At 46.2% G+C, this 21423-nt stretch overlaps 1 protein-coding gene across 3 annotated transcripts in view; it reads right to left on the bottom strand.

The window, feature by feature from the left end:
- SETD2 (SET domain containing 2, histone lysine methyltransferase) overlaps window positions 1–21423 on the bottom strand; it is a 153693-nt gene that overhangs the window by 8674 nt on the left and 123596 nt on the right. For 2 of the 3 annotated variants that reach the window (XM_034759748.1, XM_034759749.1), the window contains exons 19-20: window positions 17923–17976; window positions 3454–3534 (exon numbers count right to left, since the gene is read on the bottom strand). In XM_034759748.1, the coding sequence (XP_034615639.1) occupies window positions 3454–3534; window positions 17923–17976 (135 nt within the window). The remainder of the gene's footprint in view (window positions 1–3453; window positions 3535–17922; window positions 17977–21423) is intronic. The other variant, XM_034759750.1, reaches the window with a different exon arrangement.

The raw sequence follows: 21423 nt of genomic DNA, 5'->3' as shown, positions 1-21423 counted from the left end.
TAGGGTTTGCTGCAGCTCCGGAGGCAAACCCGAAACCTGAAGCCAGGAGATCCTCCGCATAGCGATACCCGAAGCCATGGTCCTCGCAGCTGAGTCTGCTATGTCCAAGGAGGCCTGCAAGGAGGTCCGAGCCACCTTCTTACCCTCCTCTACCATGGCTCCAAACTCTTCCCTGGACTCTTGGGGAATCAACTCCTTAAACTTCCCCATAGAGTTCCAGGAGTTAAAATTGTAGCGGCTCAGTAACGCCTGTTGGTTCGCCGCTCTAAGTTGCAGCCCTCCGGCTGAGTAAACCTTACGGCCAAACAAATCGAGCCGCTTAGCCTCTTTTGATTTAGGCGCTGCAGCCTGCTGGCCGTGTCGCTCTCGTGCGTTCACTGATGCCACCACCAGTGAACACGGTTGGGGGTGGGTATACAAGTACCCGTAGTCCTTAGATGGGACAAAGTATTTCCTTTCCACCCCTCTCGCTGTGGGTGGGATAGAGGCAGGAGTTTGCCATATCGTATCCGCATTAGATTGTATCGTGCGGATCAGGGGTAACGCTACCCTCGATGGGGCATCCGCTCCGAGGATATTCACTATCGGGTCGTGCACCTCCACTACCTCCTCCGCCTGCAGGTCCATATTACGGGCCATCCTGCGCAGAAGATCCTGGTGAGCCCGAAGATCTATTGGAGGTGGGCCCGTGCACGATGTGCCCGCCACTGCCTCGTCCGGCGAAGAAGAGGAAGATGCCTCCGGTGGAACAGGATCCAAAGGCTGGTCCTGGTCTCCCTGTTCCTGGGCCGGAGCATCACCTGCGCCTGGGTCCAGGGCGTCAGGCGGTGCGGACACGGAAGCCTCCATGTCCCCTGGTGGAGGCCGAGAGATGGTGGACTCCGGGGCCCTTCTGACGGAGTGACTCGAGCGAGAGGTCGAGGGTATTGGAGCCCCTTGCTCCTGATGGTACGCCCACGGGGTCCAGAACGACCAGTGAGATGGGCCATAAGAATGGTCCTCTGTCATCTCCCGCCAATGGCCCAAGTCCTGTTCCTCGGCTTGCCCTTGAGGGGGATATGCCGATCTCGAGAGGTCCTCCGAGGAGTGGGACACCGATCTCGATGGCCACGGCGGTGCCGAGAGCGTCGAGACGATTCCCGTGGGCTGCGGTGCCGCACGGTGCCGGTCCGGAGATGATCTATCTCTACGCGGTGCCGGCGATCGGTGCCGGGACCGCGACCGGTGCCGATGACCTCGTCGGTGCCGGGAGTCAGATCTGGACCTCGACGAGGACCTGGAGTATGCCCGGTGCCGGGAGCGGCCTCTCGACGTCGAGCGTCGACCGTAGCGGTGCCGAGAACTACGTCTCGACGTTGATCGGTGCCGACGATCATAGCGGTGCCGAGACGTAGAGCGGTGCCGCGAAGAAGATCTTGGCCGCGAGTACGACCGGTGCCGAGGCGATATTCGGTGCCGGGACTGCGAGCGGCGTGGGGACCTGCTTCGGGACCTGGATCGGTGCCGAGGTTCCAGCCCTTGCGATGGAGGGCGCATCAAGGCAGGTTTCCCCCTCGACTGGACCGGGCGAGTCAACGGTGCCTTCGGTGCCGGTGGTTGGGGCGGTGCCGGCTCTGTGAGAGCTATTAAGTCTCTCGCCGCCTCGAAGGTCTCCGGAGTCGACGGGAGGCACTGTATAACCGCCGGTTTCGGTGGAGACGCTATCTGCACCGGACTCAACGGCTTCGGCGCCGGAGTCGACGGTGCTGGAGGCACCTGTTTCCGGTGCTCCACCGGCGGACGCGGCTCTACCCCCGGCACTGGGGGAGCCGGCGTCTTCGGCACGGAGGCCCCCGTCTTATGGGCTTTTTTATGCCCTGGGGATAATGAACGGCGCCTAGGCACTTGCTGTGCTTGCGGTGCCGACAAGGTCCGGTGCCGGGGAGGCTTGTCCGACGCCACTCGCGTGGTCGTCGTGGCCGGTGCCGCAGGGGCACTGCGCACCGAGGCGCTAGGTGCCGGGGCCTGACTTGTAGATGGAGCGTCAGGACTAAGTGCCGCCTCCATCAGAAGTTGCCGGAGCCGAAAGTCCCGCTCCTTCTTGGTCCTTGGTCTGAAGGCCTTACAGATCTTGCACTTATCTGTTTGATGGGACTCTCCCAGGCACTTCAGACAGGAGTCGTGCGGGTCGCTCGTGGGCATATGTTTAGCGCAGGAGGCGCACTGCTTGAAGCCGGGAGCTTTGGGCATGAGCCCGGACCCGCGGCCGGGGGAGAAAGGGGGAGACGACCCCCTTAATCCCCTAAACTAGTATAACAACTAAACAACTTCTATGAACTATTTTAACTATTTAACTATTTAACACTAAAACTGTAACTAACTATAACTGCTAAAAACGAATGAAGCTAGGGAGAGTGGAGATCAGCTATGCCGCGCTCCACAGTTCCAACGACCGTCAGGGGCGGTAAGAAGGAACTGAGGGGGCGCCGGGTCGGCTGGGGTATATATTCAGCGCCATGAAGGCGCCACTCTAGGGGGCTCCACAGCCGACCCGCCGGTGTTGCTAGGGTAGAAAATCTTCCGACGATCGTGCACGCGGCGCGCACACACCTAATGGAATGGATATGAGCAAGCACTCGAAGAAGAACTCAGGGCTATTGACAGGTATTCAGCCTGCAGACAGGAGAGTCTCATCCGATCATGCCACAGTCACTTCCAGAGTGCGGCCTACCTTACCATGCTGTATGGGAAACGGCTCCTCTGTTCTTGCTCAGCTGCAGCGAGTCCATCTCATGAGACTCCCCTTCCCACAGCTCTGAGCCACCTTTATGCCCTAAGAAGAACCCTAAGCAGGGTGTGTTCTACTGTCCTGGGTCCTTCCCTGAAGGGTGAATTCCACTGAGTTGCTATAAAGCGACTCTCCCTTCCAGAGACAAACATGGCGGTGAAATCCTATCCCATTTAAGTCATTGTGAGCTTTGTCACTGACTTCAGTGGGGCCAGCGTTTCCCTCAGGGGATTCTTAAGGCTCCAAGACTCCACATATAGTAGCTGGTCTAAGGGATTATTGAATTACGAGCCCAGGTAAAGACTCAGGGCTGGTCCACACTAACCCCCCAGTTCGAACTAAGATACGCAACTTCAGCTATGTGAATAATGTAGTTGAAGTCCAAGTATCTTAGTTTGAACTACAAGGTACTTACCGTGGGTCCACATGCGGCAGGCAGGCTCCCCCGTTGACTCCGCGTACTCCTCTCGCGGAGCAGGAGTACTGGTGTCGACGGCGAGCACTTCCGGGATCGATTTATCGCGTCTAGACAAGATGCGATAAATCGATCCCAGAAGATTGATTGCTTACCGCCAAACCCGGAGGTAAGTATAGACGTACCCTCATACTCGGCTCTTCCGCAAAGGACAGGACATTCTGCTGCCCTCCAGCCCCCCACTCTAGAAAGCCCATCTCAAAACCCTTACCTCTTTCCTGAACACTTCTTTGCTCTTCTTAGCCAGCTCACTCGAAGTGTCGGCTTCTGCTGTTTTGGGTTTTTTGGAAGACTGTGGGGGAGAAAAAAGTCGAACTGTCACTTTCTGATTTATAAACACAAAATACAAACCAAACCAAGATGGTCCCACACTGCTGCAACACGAGAGACATTTCCCCATTCCCACCGCTGACATTACAAGAATGTGGGGCTGGCCCAGCAGCCTCCCTTCCAAATAATTTTGAAGAGTAAGAATTCCGAGGACAAGGGAGGGTTATCATGTACCGGAGAAGTCACTCATCGTTCCTGGAGCACACGACTGGGCCCAAATGTCTTTTGTGAGGTAGAAGCCTGCTCTGTATCTGCATTAAGACTCCTGGTGCTCATCTGCAAGGTTTTGTATCAGCCTGCACCTCAGCTCTCCTTGCATTCTACCCTAAGCCCTGGCCACTCCTCTTAGAGGGTTTGTCTACACAGGGAAATTGACTGACCCAGCTATGGCACATGATTTACTCCAGTACGGCTATGCTGGTCTAAGTCCGCTACGTAGACAAGCCCTCAGGCTTTTCTCTTCCACCCACTTGCAATTCACTCCCGATAAACATCCTACTCTTCTCCAGACATCTCAAGACTCACTGCTGCTGGCTCACTTTCCATCGCTATTCTCGGCTCCGGAGCTAGTTCTCTCCCTCGTGCCTGACCACACTGAAAACAAGAAAGCACAAAATCGTAATAAAATGGATGATCTCTGCAAATAGCTCATTTCCTCCTACCCATTTATTTCCCCTCCTCCATGTCCTGTTCTTATGTGCTCGAACCCAGCATACGAGCTTCCTCAGGCCAGGAAACTGATTTTCTCTTTTTTCTAGGGTGCTATAGAAATAATTACCATCCAAAAGCGAAGAGAACATTAAGGTTGCAGAGTCAAGCACTTGAAAGTCTGTAAATGGCAGAATTAAGGAAAAGATGGTACGTGATCATGTAATTAAAGATGGTACTATAATGTATATGCACAAGGGGACTGACTCAACATGGCACAGACCACTTTCATCTGGCCCCTTTGCGTGTATACGTTATGGTACGGTCTGATTACATGATCACATACTATTTTTTCCTTAATTCTGGCATTTCCTAATTTGCAAGGGCTTGACTTTGCAACTTCAGTGTTTTTAAACAATCTTGTAATTTCCTAATTAAAAAACAAAATTTCTTTTCTTTTCCCCCCCCCCCAGTTTATTGCGTGGAACCATACTGACCACCAACTCGAGTCACCAGCAAGGTTCAGACCATTAGATCCGCAGCATAGTCCTCTACCATTTGAGCGAACAGAGTAACTGGTAGCAGTAGAAGGTGGTTAACTTCTATGTGGGTCAGGCAGGGGGATGAGAAACACTTTGCCAGTCAGTTTCACAGCCATTTATCTCTCACCCCCATAGGTCCTCTGCCTCTGCTCCTATTCCAACCGGTTCTCCTCACCCTCTGGCTTCTGCAACCCGCTGCTTCTATTCTCCCTCTGCCCCCCTCGGCATTTGAGTCAGGATGTTTCCTCCTCCTCTTCCACGCTGCCTGAGCGCCAGCAGCAGGAGCACAGGCACACTGCTTTCCGTTCTGGTGCCCAGTGCCACAGCAACAGAGCAAGTCCTGCAGGCCTGGACTAGACCATGCTCAGTTGCTCTGTGGTGAGGGCACACGCTGCGTTTCGTTGAGCATGCTCAGTGCAGACACCATGAACTGCCAAACTGAAATCTCTGCAGAGCACATGAAAACCAAGATTTTTCCAGAGGCTCATAACTTCAGAGGTCAAATTTGCTCCTTTGTTTTCCCTCTCGAGAGAACAATATCTTCTTGAGGCATCGGCGGCACCGGCAGAGACAAAATGTCTTTGGCTGCCTGGAAGGCCTCAAGTGCCGAGGACCTGTACTACTGCCCGGGGTGGCAGGCTGGTCCTGGAGGGTGCTTGATAGTCTAAACAGTGATGTTGGCGCCTGGCTGAGCTCCAGAGATGACGAGCTGCCCCGTGCAGGTCTTTGCTCTTCTCTGGGCTTCCCTTTCCCTTAAAGGACATCGGGGAGCACTGTCTGCTTCTTAGCAGGCCCTGGGGATGGAGATCGGTGCCGGGCAGACGTCGGCGCTGATGGTGCTCTTCACATGGATTCTGGTGCTTGGCACCGAGACCGAATGGGCTGGCTTCATGAGGAACACTCTTAACCTTATGTCCCGCTCCTTCTTGGTTTGCGGCTTGAAGCTTTTACAGATGCGACACTTGTCGCAGACGTGGGTTTCCCCCAGACACTTTAAGCAACTCTGGTGGGGATTACTGCTGGGCATAGGTTTCTTGCAGCGCTCACAATGTATGAAGCCCAGGGACCCGGGCTTGCCCCATCCCTGGGCTAAGTCCCTTAAGGGACTAACTAACCTATCTCTATAACTAAGAAAACTACAAGAACTACTTCTGACAACTATGTAACACTTAAACAGAGTAGAGAGAACCGCTGGTATTTGCTTGCCACGGCAAGAGAACATTCCAGCACCGTTACTGGAATTAAGAAGGAACTGAAGGGAGGAGGAGCCGGCCGCACCCCTTATACCAGCGCATTTGCGTGCGACTCCAGAGGGCGCCAGAGCATGTCCCCTACGGATACTACTGAGGGAAAAGCTTCCGGCACCGGTGCATGTGGCAAGCACACACCTAACATGGAATGGACGTAAGCAAGCACTCAAGAAAACATTTTCTCTTATCTCGTTTTCAGAAATGGCTGAACTATCTTAGCTGAAACTTTCCAAAACAATTCAGCCTATAGCAGTCCTCCAGCACAGAAAGCTTCATCCCAAACAGTTAAAGGTTGGCAAAGTTATAAGCAACTGAAAACGGGGTCTTATAACAGCATTAGCCAACCTGAACTTTAGGAATAGCAGGCACGCCTCCTGTAATAAATGGCAGATCTATTACACTAATAATGAACATCACTGATTCCAAGGGGAAATACTGCCCTGTTTCAAAGGGTCTCGTGCTCAGGAGCAGACACATATATATTCATTCTGTTAACAGCTTGAAGTCCCTTTTTGTGCAATCAGAGGCAACAGTTCTCAGTATGGCCTTTCGTGCTACAGGACACCCGGGAGACACAGTAGTGGAAATATCCATAGGGAATCTAAGACTGGACCAGAAAACTCCAGGAAACCACATGCCCCTTATGGCATACATTTTTCAATGGAATGTGAACCTGGTTTCCCCGCAAATGGATCACTTTCAAGTAGCACAAGGAGCCTACGATTGCTGTTGTATATTGGTGTAGCACGCCAGGTTGAAGTCTGCTATTAAGGAAATCCGTGCAGGACACTCGGATTCTATGCAAACTCCTCTGTTGCAGTGGCATTGGAACTTTGGAAATGCTCCGCTGTGTTGGAGGGAAAAGGCAGCAATGAATAACAGAGCAGAGAAGGGCTGGGAGAAAGTCCTCCCACTCCCACAAACCAGGGTGTGTCTACACGGGACATTAGAGTGCAGCAAGCCAGCGTGTGACCCTACAGTGTACTAGCCGTAACGTCCCACCTGGACACTGCTAAAGTGCACTATAAGTTTTATAGTGCGCTTTGAGGCACTCCCATTCAAAACAGCAGGATGTCAAAGTATACTACAGAACTTTCAGTGCATTACATCCCATGGGGACACTGCTACAACTGTGTCGGCTAAAGCACTGTAGATTCACACCCAGGTTTCCCGCACACCAACATCCCATGTAGACAAGCTCACATTTTCCATGGAAACAGCTAAAATTTGCAAGCCTGGCTACTTGAATACAACTGGTTAATTCAGAGAGACCTAATTCAGGTTTCTCTATGGATTACTGCGGTTAGCATTATTAGTGCTCAAGTATGTTTAGCTAGAGGATAGGAGAAGGAAATTGGAGGTTTTTTTCCCCCATTTGATTTCATTCAAGTTAACGTGCTATTACAAATGCAATTATGATTCTGTAACTTTCTTTCCCTTAACCTTCAGCACCATGGCTGCTTTCATTTCTGGTGCTTAAAGCTCTTCTCATTGTTTCCAGGATGGGTCTGCCCCACTTTTTAAATACTTCACCCCATATTTTTGTGGAAGGGAGAGATGTTAATACTTGAAGCTATTAGACAGCCCTGGCTTACGATCTGCAAACTACACAGATCTGTGGGGTGCATTATTTTATGATAAATGTTTCTAAAGTTTTGTTTTTAAAGGGATGTTATGTTTATACAAAGGCTCACCCCAGCTCTCCCTTTGAAATCAATGGGACTATTCGCTGAGACACTACCTAAAGCTATCTTAGAAAAAGGACTGTAGACATCCTGCAGTTAACCTGGGGCCTCTCCCCGGGTTAACTGCCTAGCCACTCGGTCAGCAGTCCTGCAGAAAAGGATCTAGGGGTTACAGTGGACGAGAAGCTGGATAGGAGTCAACAGTGTGCCCTTGTTGCCAAGAAGGCGCATGGCATTTTGGGCTGTATAAGTAGGGGCATTGCCAGCAGATCGAGGGACGTGATCATTCCCCTCTATTCGACATTGGTGAGGCCTCATCTGGAGTAGTGTGTCCAGTTTTGGGCCCCACACTACAAGAAGGATGTTGAAAAATTGGAGAGTCCAGCGGCAGGCAACAAAAATGATTAGGAGGCTGGAGCACATGACTTATGAGGAGAGGCTGAGGGAACTGGGATTGTTTAGTCTGCAGAAGAGAAGAATGAGGAGGGATTTGATAGCTGCTTTCAACTACTTGAAAGAGGGTTACAAAGAGGATGGATCTAGCCTGTTCTCAGTGGTAGCAGATGACAGAACAAGGAGTAATGGTTTCAAGTTGCAGTGGGGGAGGTCTAGGTTGGATATTAGGAAAAACTATTTCACTAGGAGGGTGGTGAAGCACTGGAATGGGTTACCTAGGGAGGTGGTGGAATCTCCTTCCTTAGAGGTTTTTAAGGTCAGGCTTGACAAAGCCTGGGATGATTTAGTTGGGGAATGGTCCTGCTTTGAGCAGGGAGTTGGACTAGATGACCTCCTGAGGTCCCTTCCAACCCTGATCTTCTATGATTCTGGGATTCTCTATGATTCTCTCACCCCACTGAAATCTAAAAAACCTGACATGCAAGCTAGACACCCAAGAATCACTCCACCCATTACCAAAAGGGCAGCTACCACAGGGGTAAAACGCAGCAGCTGTAACTGCACAAGGCAACACTACCCAACAGTCTAGTGGAGATGCTGAAGAAGAATGGGGTACTCAGTTGAAATTGCCACGGTCATTTAGGGAGACCGATTGCTCCAGCTAGAATTTGACCAGGGCACCCAGATTAATATGCATTCTTTTACATTCCTAATTCAGGACAGGAGTTCCCAGCTTCACTCTGGCATGCTCAGAACCCCACCCATATGGCTCACCAGAAATCCTATGCTAGGAATAGCTAGAGTAGATCCAGGAGTACCATATGTATTTGTTTGCTGTCACTGTATAAATACATCTGAAAGTGTGAGATATCTGACTGGAGGGTGGTGAATGCTTTTAAGCCAATCCAATGGTGCAACTCAGTAGTAAACAAAGGGTAGAGTTTGAACTCTGGGATCACAAAGCAGTGGGAGCTGGGAGTGTCTCAGAGATACTCAGTTCCTCACATGCAATGAACTGGTGACGGAAGGATGCTTTGTGGAAAACGTGAGACATTTTAGTTTGCACTGTGGCACTTTGGGGGATGGGCGAGGCTGATGGCTCATAGGCAAGCAAAACAAACTGGACCAAATTGGAGCAATGTGTCCTGAAATGCTACACAAGGAGTTCTTTGACGCCACCTGTTTTCTCCCTTCTAGTCTGTGAAGGGACAATCAATCTGTTGACATAAGCTCTTAAAAACGAGAGCTTGTAGTCTGAAATATCAGGCTGCCATATGGAAAAATCACATTTCACTGCAGCACCAGGATCCAATATTAACGGGTATGGCACGCAGCCAGTTTATACTGTGTTTTATATCAGCGATTGCACAAAGACATGGTAAGTCAGACTGGCGCGCTCTCAGACATTTGGCAGGGCCATTTTCATTTCATTTTACATCCCCGTAAATCTGACGTGCTGAGACGGAGCTGGCCTTGAGGGAGCTGTGAATCACCTGGACAGAGAAGTAAAGGAGATGCAGTATGCAACAAGCACGTTTTATCTCCGCTTTTTTTTTTTTTTTTTTTTTTTTTTTTAATACATGGGGTGCTGGAGTCTAGTTTGCTTTGGGTCTGTTCGGCCAAAGTCCAGCTTTATCCACTCCTCTAACCAAACCTGGATATTTGGCAGTAGCTGCCAGTCATTTATTAGCGAAGTAGTGCCAAAAATACCTTCGGAAAGGGCCTTGCTAAATGTTCTTGATTTTACATTCAACATGGACATCATCAGGACTAGTTAATCACTCAAAAGCAAAACAGGATTTTCAGATGAGGTTAATTAATGGTCCTGTAAAGTTAGCATGCCCTAATGATAAAAATCAGGGCTTTAGAGCAGATCTTTACCTTTAGATGCATCTGTTCCTCTCTATTTCCTTAAAAAGTAACTCTTGCTGGTTTCAGTCTGGGATCTCTTGCCAATTAAAATTTAGACGACAGAAACAAGAAACAGGTAACAGTTTTTAATATCCCATGCACTGCTTTAATCAGTTTAAGTAGTACATAATGCAAACTGGTCCTGTCCGTTCTATACAAATACTATAAGACTCAGATTTGTTGAAATTCAAAGATGTAGCTACAGTTGCATTTGGCAAGTTCCAATGGACACTATTCCACTACCTATTTGAACTAATAACTGATGATATCAAGAAGGTTGAAGTGTTAAATGCCTATTTTGCTTCAGTCTTCATTACAAAAGGTTAATGGTGACCAGCTACTCAACAAATTAATACTAAGAACAAAGGGGAGGGGATGCAAACCAAAATAAAGAGAGAACAGGATGAAGAATATTTAGATTAGCTAAATATATTTAAATTGGCAGAGCCTGGTGAAATTCATCCTAGGGTACTTAAGGAACTATTTGAAGCAATCTCAAAACCATTAGCAATGATCTTTGAGAACTCATGGAGGACTGTTGAAGTCCCAGCGGATGGGAGAAGGGCAAAAATAGGACCCATCTTTAAAAAGGGGAACCAAGAGGAATTAGAGACCAGTCAGCCTAACTTCAATTGCTGGAAAGATACCGGAACAAATTACTAACAATCCATTTGTAAGCACCTAGAGAAAAACAGGGGTATAGAAGGAATAGCCAGCATGGATTTGTCAAAAACAAATCATGCCAAACTAACCTAATTTCCTTCTTTGCCAGAGTTACTGGCCTAGTGGATTGGCAGGGAGGGGGGCATGAAAGGGAAGCAGTAGATGTGATATATTTTGATTTTAGTGAGGCTTTTGACACAGACCCACATGACATTCCCATAAGCAAATTAGGGAAATGCAGTCTGATGAAATAACTATAAAGTGGGTGCACAACTGGTTGCAAGACCGTACTCAAAGAGTAGTTATCAACAGTTTGCTGTCAAACTGGGAAGGTGTATCTAGGGAGGTCTTGTGGGGTGGGGGTGGGGGGGTCAGTCTTGAGTCTGATATTGTTCAATATTTTCATTAATGACTTGGATAATGGAGTAGAGAGTATACTTATGAAGTTTGTGGATGACACCAAATTGGGAGAGGTGGCAAGCACTTTAGAGGACAGGATTAGAATTCAAAATGACCATGATAAATTAGAGAATTGGTCTGAAAACAAGATGAAATTCAAGTAAGTTCAAAGTACCTTACTTGGGAAGGGGGGAAAAAATAAAATGCACAGCTACGAAAGGGGACTATAACAGCTGAAAAGGATCTGGGAGTTACAATGGATCACAACTTGAATATGAAGCAACAATGCGAGGTAGTTGTGAAAAAGGCTGGTATTCTGCAGTGTATTAACAGGAGCGTCATATGCAAGACATGGAGGTAATTGTCCTGCTCTACACTTGGCACTGGTGAGGCCTCAGCTGGAGTAGTGTCCAATTCTGGGCATCACACTTAAGGAAAGATGCGGACAAACTGAAGAGAGCAACTAAAATGATAGAAGTTTTGGAAAACCTGAGCTATGAGGAAAGGGGAAAAAAATGGACATGTTTAGTCTTGAGAAAAGATTGAGGGGGACCCGATGACAGTCTTCAGCTATGTTAAGGGCAGTTATAAAGCGGACAGTGATCAATTGTTCTCTGTGTCTACTGAGGAGAGGGCAGGAAGTAACGGGCGTAATCTGCAGCAACAGAGATTTAGGTTAGATATTAAGAAAAGCTTTCTGTCTATAAGGGTAATTAAGCGCTGGAGCAGGCTTCCAAGGGAAGTTGTGGAATCCCCCTTAGTGGAGGTTTTTAATAGCAGGTTGGATAAACACCTGTCAGGGGTGGTCTAGGTTTACTTGTCCTACCTCAGTGCAGAAAGCTGGATTTGATGACAACTCAAGGTCTCTTCCCGTCCTACATTTCTATGATTTTATTTCTTAGATGCACGGACACTGCTTGCTTGATGGAAGAACAAAGATAAACAAGACGAGAATCGCCACAGCCCTGAATATATTGATTTGACATGTCTAAGAGCATTCTGCTGTGAAAAGAGGGAGCCAGCCAGCCAGAATCACCACCCAGTATACTGTTCTTGATGTTACAATGCAGTAAGGCAGTTTGAGCATGCCATGCAGTCAGACAGTGACCAAAAGCCATTGGTCCCCTCCAGTCCCTTGCTGACACACCCAGCTGTGAAAGTAATGCAATGCAATATTAATATCTACTCCACACGGAAGGCAACAAAAACCACTGCTCCTGCCAATCTTGCTCTACATGTGAGTAACTCTTAGGCCTGCGGCTACTCCCTTGCCTGGGATCATTTTTCTGAGCATAAGCAGATTATTACAAACAAGAGACTCACCCCTTTTTGGCAAGGGCCATCTAGATACTGGAGAACCAGCAGGTCTGACCACACAATCCTACCTCCATGTTGTGCAGAGGTTATGCTGACAACACAGCTTACAGTCTGAATTACACAACAGTGGAGGTGAGCTCAGGGAATAATAAATAGACAAAGACTTCAGCCTTAATTTCTCCCGCTAGTAAATGACTAACATTTTCTCTTGTTCAGCACACCTTTTCCCTACCTCGCCCACCAGCACCAGGCACACCCCTGGTTTTTAACAGATTTGTAAGCATGTTAAGTGAAAAGTCAGCTTGTACGTCACACATGAAGGAATGGTAGAACATTCCTGAACTGCGGCCTCTGTGTAGATTTAGAGCTGGATGAGCCATGCCTTCATCTGAGGGATGATATGCCCCATGTCCCCCCTAAAGTATAACTGCATAGCCATGGCTTGTTAAATGCTCTACAGACCAGCAGTTGGAAGCTTACACAGGACACTGCATACATCATTTTGGAGAGAGCAGGCTAACATGGTGGCAAGTTTTGAAACAACACTTACTGAGAGGGGTGGATTAGAATAAAGACTGAGAAATACATTCCACAGATATTCCTGGCTATTTTGAACAAGGGCTAACAACAAATCTGAATACTTATCCTTGTCTACAGCAAACAGTGCACTGGTCCTTGAAACGCAACCTCTTACAGGAGTGTTTCAAAGTTAACATTTTGGATGTTTGGTAGAACCTAATGAAGTGAAAAATGGCGAACAATACTTAGCACTTCTCCGTAAACCTCAATGCATGATTACTACTGTCCACATTTTACAGATGGGCAAACCGAGGCACAGGGCGGGGATGTGACTTACCCAAGGTCATCCAGCAGGTGAATGGCAAGGCAGGATTAGCACCTCCATTCTCCTGCCTCCTAAATCCAGTGCCCTAGCCCCACTGTACCAATGCAAATATTCTTTTTAGAATCAAAGCAAATACGACTTTTCTCCCCCAAACCAAAAGTATTTTGAACTTACTAAAAGAATGTGTACGCATTTGCAAGGAGGTGGGACTTCAAATTCGGAAGCGAGACATAAGTGCTTTGTAATAAAACGAATGCTGGGTTTAAAGAACATTTTCACATGGAAGTGAGGCAGTTATGGGCTTTTAACTTTTATTATTGAGGGCTTTCTTAAACAAAGTGAATTAGTGTTAGTATATTCTACTTGCTGGCTGAACATCAAAGCTCATTCATTTCCCTCATCTATGGTACCCAGATCAAAGGGTTAATAATGAAGAGCAGATGAGTTAATTTTGATCCTCTACACAGCACAAAAGGTAAATGAGATACCACAGAGAAAATCCAGAGAACAGAGTATAGTCAGATTTCACAATGGAGTCTGTGTATGTTTGGAAAAATCTACTTGCATCTAGGTATCTGATTGTGTCAGTAAACACAGGCAGGAGGTTATATTGCTGCCAAGAAGACAAATCCCGAAGTGCAAATTACTCCATACCCTGCTGCTAGAACTGGCTTCAAGCCAACTCTCTTGGTACAGATTTCAGCCTATTTTCCCCCCGCATGGCAACTCAACATCATGTTCAAACTAATGCAACCAGAACCTCTTTGATGGGCACTTTTATGAACTGAGAATTAATAATTAAAGCCAAATTTGAAGTCTGCCGTGCCAAGCTATCGCTGGTTGTTACCTTCCAGAGCCAGCAAGGCTTCTCAAATAACACACAATTACAGACTCCAGCCAGTATGCGCCACAACTTGATTTAGTGGGGTGCAAGTGGTTCCAATAAAATGCATCCTTTAAAAAACTAAGCCCAAGTGCCGTGGTAAGATTCTGCATTTGGTGGTACACAAGATATTGCTACAGCCAAAATACAATCACGTGGCTTGACACTGGGGAATGTTTTGGGGCCGTGTGTTGTAACAGTAACATTTTAAGATCCACAGGGCCAAATGACACTCTCACCCTTACGTGTAAATTCTACAGTCACTATAGTGGCATCACTGCAAATGACAACAGAATTTGGCCTGTAGTATTCCAACATTTTTATATCAGACTTTGGTGCAACAGGAAATTGAACAACTGTGACACCTTACATGGATGAAGAGAATACATGGTATTTACCCTTAGATTTTAAGAAGTGAACAAGGGTATGTCTCTCCAACTGCAAAGTAGTATTTAGAAGAGACGAGTTGGGGAGTGGAGCAGGACTCTTCTGATTTTATTTTAAGACAAGCTCTATTATTACACCCTGAAATCCTGTAGCTATCAGACATGAACAAATAATTATTGTCAGGTATTTCAGTGGTCTGCTCTAACCTGCGATGTCAAAATTCTGACATGCATCCTAGCCAGTTTCCCTCTGTGATCCTTCAACACTTTATGCAGAGGAAAAAGAGCAGGTTAGCGTCCTTCTGTATCAAGCACCTTACAAGGGCATTTGCTTACAAAGGGAAACTGATGAGCACTGCAGGATCTTAGTTTTGTTTAGCAGCCAGCCCCAGCTGATCATTGGCTGAGTGCCACTGGGGTTGTCTGCAGGGTGGCAGCTAGATATGATTTTTGCCCTACGGATGTCTAACCTGGTAGTAGCCAATGGCATATTGAAGTGTGTAAGGGAAATAATGTATATATTTTAAATCTGTACAGTTCAAAAAGAAGGGTCCAAGCTAACATTTTTTCTTCAATACCCAAGAGAAACATTTACTCTGTCTAGTACATGTGTGTGTTACTCTCTCTGGTAGGGTAAATGTATTAGTCACAATGCCAATGGTAACCACTTCGTTGCTGGCTCCCCACCACTGCAGCTTGCTGGGCTGCCGTCATCCATTAGCATCCCGCTGAAAGCAATGGAATATCAGAATGCACCGGACACACAACAGCACAGCAGTTGCATTCTGCCTATACAGGCTCGGAGGCCCAAATGTACCAAAGCGAACAGCACATACTCAAAGCCCAACGAGTGCACACAGGAGTGGATGTGCATGTAAATCCCTGCCTCACAACGTGTGTGAAGGTCTGACACGCAACACTTAGCTCTTCGACTGTGCTTTTATCTATAGATCTCAAAAGGCTCCACAAAGGAGTTCAAGTATCATCAACACCATGTTACAGATAGGGAAACAAACACAGAGAGGAAGCCCCTTGCCCAAAGACACAGGTGAGCGACCAACTGGGGAAACAAACCCAGCTCTCCTGAATCCCACCCCAGTGCTATCAACTGGAGAACTGCAGAAAAATTGAACCAAATGGCTGACAACAGCGAAGTGGTTATTAGCCCCTTGCATAAAAATCAATGGGTTATGTCATGGGTATACAGGATTTATTTATTAATAGATGCCTCCTGAGGTGACACTATGACCCATCTTGTGAGTGGGCAGTGATTTTAAACTATTACTTCTGTGTTACTTCTCTTTGGACAGAGCGCTTTGAGATGGGTACATCCAACAGTCTGTCTTGGAATAATGAGTCCAGAGTAAAAACTGAGCAACCTTTTGAAAAGATGCATTTTCTTTCTCTAATAGGTAGAGCACAGCCCAGTTGTGCCTCACACCCCACTGAGTGAGAGCACCGTAACATTGTGGTTGCTAAGGCCTAAAGGGAACCTGGGGCCAGTAGGGAAGGACCAGCTCATTTCTTGTCCCCTTCTGATGTGGATCTTGGGATACTGCCTCTGCCACCAGTGCCCACCAGCCAGCCCCAGAGCAGCTTCTCTGAGTCCCTCCCTGCCACTGAGCTCAGGGCAGAGGAAGCAATGGTGGCTCCCCAGCCCTTTGGAAAAATCACTGCCTCACCCCTCTGCCTCACCGCACATGGCTGAACATTGATCCCATACCCACAATCTTTTCAGCCACAAAGGACTATGGGATACAGGGGGCACCAGAACAAATCTCCGGACATTTTGTTGTGGGTTGTGGTCCAAAAATAGTTGAGAATCTCTATTATAAAGTTAAAATGGTTCTAAGTGAAACTATGAATTTAATCTTTTATAGTAGCCTCTCCCACCCTTCACATCTCCACTACTCCCAAAAAATAATACACCTTATACAAGCTTCCTAAAATTGTATGTAAATTTTTTCCCCTGGACACACTGTAGAAGTGTCCTTGAATGGGGAAATGCAATTTCATATAAACAAGAGAATAAATAATAGGCTACAAAGAACAAACGTGAGTTAGAACATGCGTTCGCTCAAAATCTGTGCATTTTCACATGAATGTACCTTTTGCACTGTGAATTAAATACATGTACTTTGCAGGCCCTGCTGTTTTCCCGGTGCTGCCAATTCTCATGGTTTTATGACAAATCTCATGATATTTGGTGTTTTTCTTAAAGATCCAGCCTCTGGAGTCAAACGATTACCTGAGAACCTCAACTTTCATTTAAAAAGACATTTCTAGCCCCTATGAATGCACAGAAAGCCTGAAAATGTGACCCAAGTGAGCCCTACAAGCTCAGACACCGGATGACAAAGAAAATCAGTCCAGAATGGTCATTTTACAAATCTCACACTTTTAAGGCACTCATAATTCTAGGGAGTATGGCTCATGGTTTTTGTATGCTTAGGATTGCCGAGACCGCTTTCCTTTTGTGAAAAGTGATACTAGGGACCTCTCACTCATGGAAGAAAACCCCTTACACTTCTATTAGCAGCCTGCCCAGCTCATTTTCTGCATATTTCCAGCTCAGTCTATTTTTGACATGCAGCTGGCTAGTTTAATGACTTTAAGGGGGTGTGTGTGTGCAGTACAATGCAAAAGCAATAAAGCTTCCAGAGAAGGTTCTTTGAATGGCAAGTTAAACGAGGTACAGTATCCTTCATTCCAAGGACTCACATGATAGGGCCCAACTAACAACCAACAGGTAACTGTTTGCTCTGATTATCAACTCTAAGAACAACCTTTTGCCACCTTTGTTATTTCTCTAAGGTGTGTTTAATCCCGTAGTAGCCTGAAAATGAGTACATTTTCTTCAGTGTTCTGCACACAGGGACAGAAAACAATCTGAGGCTGAACATTAGCAGAATTTCAATGCATTTGTCTGGTAGTTCTGTTTAATACTAGAACAAACAGCTCCTCAAAGCAACAGCACTGAAAGAAGCTTCCACTGATCCTGGCTTGGAGAAAATGGAAAGCCACTGGAGCCAGTAACCAATCAGAAAACGCTTCACGTTTCTACAGAGCCTTCTATGCAGGGTTCTCATGGTACTTCTCTAACATTAATGAATTAAGCCTCACCACCCTCCTGGGAGGTAGGTAACAGCTCCTTTTTACAGATGGAGAAACTGAGATACTGAGGTTAAGTGACTTGGCCAAAATCAGTTATAAATACAACCCAAAACTCCTTTGCTCCCAGCCCTTGTCAACCACAAGACCAGCCCATCCCTTGTTTATCACCCCAATCCTTACTGACAGCTGGCATGAAGAGAAACCACAGATGTCTCCTATGACAGACCCCCTTAGCATGGTGTAGAAAATGTATAAATACAAGCACATGCACAGAGTAGGTGTACGGTAATAGACAGAAAAAGCAAGCAATACCTTATAAGCATTTGGTGTACCCTCTATGCTTCCATCTTGAGACATTAATGGATCCTGGGGGGAAAAACAAAGGTGGGGGGATTTTTTTCTAAAAATATCTTAGTTGAGATGCTATACACAAAATGCATTGGAAGACCATGGCCTTTTACAGAGGTGGTGATATATGAAGCAGGGAGTTGGGATGAGTTTTTAACCACATGGGTAAGTGCAAGAGACCAGGAGCGAAGATTTTGGGCTATGTGTTATTTACTCTGACAGCTATGAACTAGGAAACTGACATCCTTAAGGGTTAAATTTGGGGGGCAGAAAAGGGAGGACAGAACTTCCTTGGTAGCTGGTCCAAGACTCTAGAACTCCCTTCAGGAGGAGATAACATCCACAGATCTTATTCTGGTTCTAATTACTCCAGCTACATTCAGTAGTGGCAAGTTTTCATGATGAAGGGCTCGTCTATCATGGGGATATTTGTACTGGTGTAGCTATCTTAGGACAAACACCCAGCATAGCTGTGCCACACAAGTGGCAAATCAACGCTTACACTGGCATAACTTACCCTTGTACAAAACCAATGCAACCCCATGCATCTACACTGGAGGGTTTGCACTAGTATAACTACCCCAGTACAGAGATCCCCAGTATAGATATGCCCTAAATCACACAATAGTTGGTGGTATGGATGGAAGAAATACCTACACATTAAGTCACAGAGGTGCTTGGAGAATTCAAGTTAAAATAAGTTGTCATCCTTCTTTTGCTTTGTGCGCAAAGACAACTGCATTAGAAATCTCCAGCTGGAGAGTTCATGAAGTTGCTTTTCACACCTAGGGAGCTGGGGTTAGATCACAAGTTTGACAATCATGTCTTAGCTGCTAATGACATTTTGCCAGAAACAAAAAGTTTTACCACTGGGCTGGGGAAGATGAGAACTGGAACTAGAATCATGGTGTCGCAGGTCAAGAATGAAGTGCATTTGCAAACACCTGTCAGGAAAGTCTAGTTATTACTTAGTCCTGCCTGGAGTGGAGGGGACTAGACTAGGTGATCTACTGAGGTTCCTTCAGTCCCACACTTCTTTGATTCTATGGGAATGGCAGGGGGCAAAAGAACCTTGAGACTGGAATGGCAAATATTGCAGTAGACCAGAGCTGTCCAGGGATAAAGCTTTGTAACTACATAGGGACAGAATCAATGAGAGGTTAAAGACGAGACCAGGAACCACCAGGACAAAGCGGAAAAGCAAAGCTTGGTGCAGTTGTCTCCCACAAGCTTTGTCTGTTGCTGGTCTGCAGTCCAACATGTCAAGATCTGCATACTGCATCAGTTCTTTGAGTCTCACTCTTAGCTGATCTGACCGTTTCCACTCACACACACAAGTAAGAAAACTGAAGTACTGCAAAACACCTAAGGCACATGGAGACCCTACTCTTGAACAGCCAATAGATACAAAATAGATCAATGAATTTCTTAGATTGTCTAATTTACTGAGAGGGTTTCTCTGCAGAGAGTATAAAGAAAAGGTCACTTTCTACACTCACTACTATGCAAAAATAGGATCAGAGTTTGGTTTTGGGTTGGGAAAGTGATGTTTTGGGCATTAATTGATTTGCTTAACGGGAGAGCGGTTTGGAAAATATGAACATTTTTCAGAAAAAACTTGTGTGTTTACCAAAACTTTCAATTTAAATTTTTTTCAACCAGTTGTGAAGTTGACTAGAAAACAGGATGAATTTGTCACTGAAATTTTGTCTAAACAATCACCCCTTTTTAAGATCAAAATTTCAATGTAAAGTTTTGCCAATAATTCAAAATTTGGAAAATGTTGACCCGTTCTGCTTAAATGTTCATGTTGCAATCTTAGAACCTATCTACACTACAGATACAAATGTGTTTTTCAAACCAATACATGACACTCCTCTGGCCCAGGTACATAGTTTTCCCATGCCACAAATGTGTCAACCCTATTTGTTTTAAGCCTGACCTCTTACCTGTGTTTGCATCACTGCACAGGGGGAAAAATCTGTGCAGCCGTCTCACAGCCTCATTGGAGGACAGGTTCTAGAAGACACGCATGCAGAGTAGCACCAGAAATCACACACAGCAATATACTTTGCAGTGTCCTACCGTAGGGAGAACTGGGAGGAAGGAGGATTGGCGAATACAATTGCCTAGATACAATCAGTGGGTCCTGTGTGCACTTCAAAACACTGTGCTCCAAACCAATTATAGACAGACAACCAGGCACCAGCCTAAGCCTATGGCAAGGGTGAAACATTTAGCTGCCACGGCTACTAACAAACAAAGTATTAACCATGTTGTATGTGGACACAAACCATGTTCAAAACCAGCTATAACCCTACCTGGGGTTACAGATGCAATTTGTAGCACAGACAGGACCCAGCTGAAAAGGAAGGAAGGAAGGAAGGAAGGAAGGAACATGCAGAGCAGAGAGGAGTTTTGTTTGTTTGTTCAACCCAAAGAAAATAAAGATGTGTAGCTGGAAACCCGCTCAGAGCTCCCTGCAGCCGAATCTTGGATTCTTCTCCGGAGAACCCTTCATAGCTCCTGTGCCTCCAACATGAGCCTTTGCTGCACAAGATGAAAGCAAGCTGTTCTGCTTGTGAGAGCTGGCATTGGCCGGCATTTTAGAAGGGACATGCTCAGGCTATTCTTAGCACCTGCCCTCTTCTGAAATGAAGATTGAGGCAAGGAGGAAAAGAGAGTCTCGTGTTCAAATAAGCACAGCAGGGGGAATTATTAAATGAACCCTGACAAGTAGTTTAGTCACACAGATGAACCCAACTTGACAATGGTCTTAACCAATAAGAAATAATTTAGCTGTGCACAGAAGGCCTTAGGTGAACTCACTGTCTCATTACTCTCTCCCTCATTCTCCATCCCCCCCATCTCCTTTCTACTGGTGGTTTCGCCCACTTCTTGCCTTAGGTTAAATTATAGATTATCTTTTCACTCTGTTTAGACAGCACCTAACACAATGTGGCTCTGATCCAGTGCACCTGGAATACAAAGAGTATCCCATTTGCTAAAGTACATGTAGTAGTTTTTAAACTTCTGATAGGTTGGTAGTTATACTGCAAGTTACATTTTACATATGAAAATTTAAAATTACAATTTAAGGATCAAAATACTCTTAAATCTACCATCCCGCTGCCAAGAAATTAAGATTAACACGAGCAACTTTTGTTTTGTTTCAAATCTACAGACAAATATTTTGCAACCCAGTGGCTCTCTAGGAGCGGCAAGCTAGCAAATACTATTCCCCAGAACTGTGAGGGTGCAGGGACTGTTGCACAAGTCCCAGATTTGGCATATCAAAAATGATACATAAGCTGAAGTTAAAACGTGATCATCTTGGTTAATTGCAGCTGGTTTTGGACCATGCAGGGTGGATTGACGTCAGTGCTCATCAAATGAAAGAATCAAATCAGAAAGAAAAAATCTCAAGCTGCAAGCTGTGGGAAGTAAAATGAATTTTAACTTTAT

The sequence above is a fragment of the Trachemys scripta genome, chromosome 2 (assembly GCF_013100865.1).
Source record: "Trachemys scripta elegans isolate TJP31775 chromosome 2, CAS_Tse_1.0, whole genome shotgun sequence".
NCBI lineage: Eukaryota > Metazoa > Chordata > Testudines > Emydidae > Trachemys > Trachemys scripta.
This window is presented reverse-complemented; position numbering and strand designations above follow the sequence as displayed.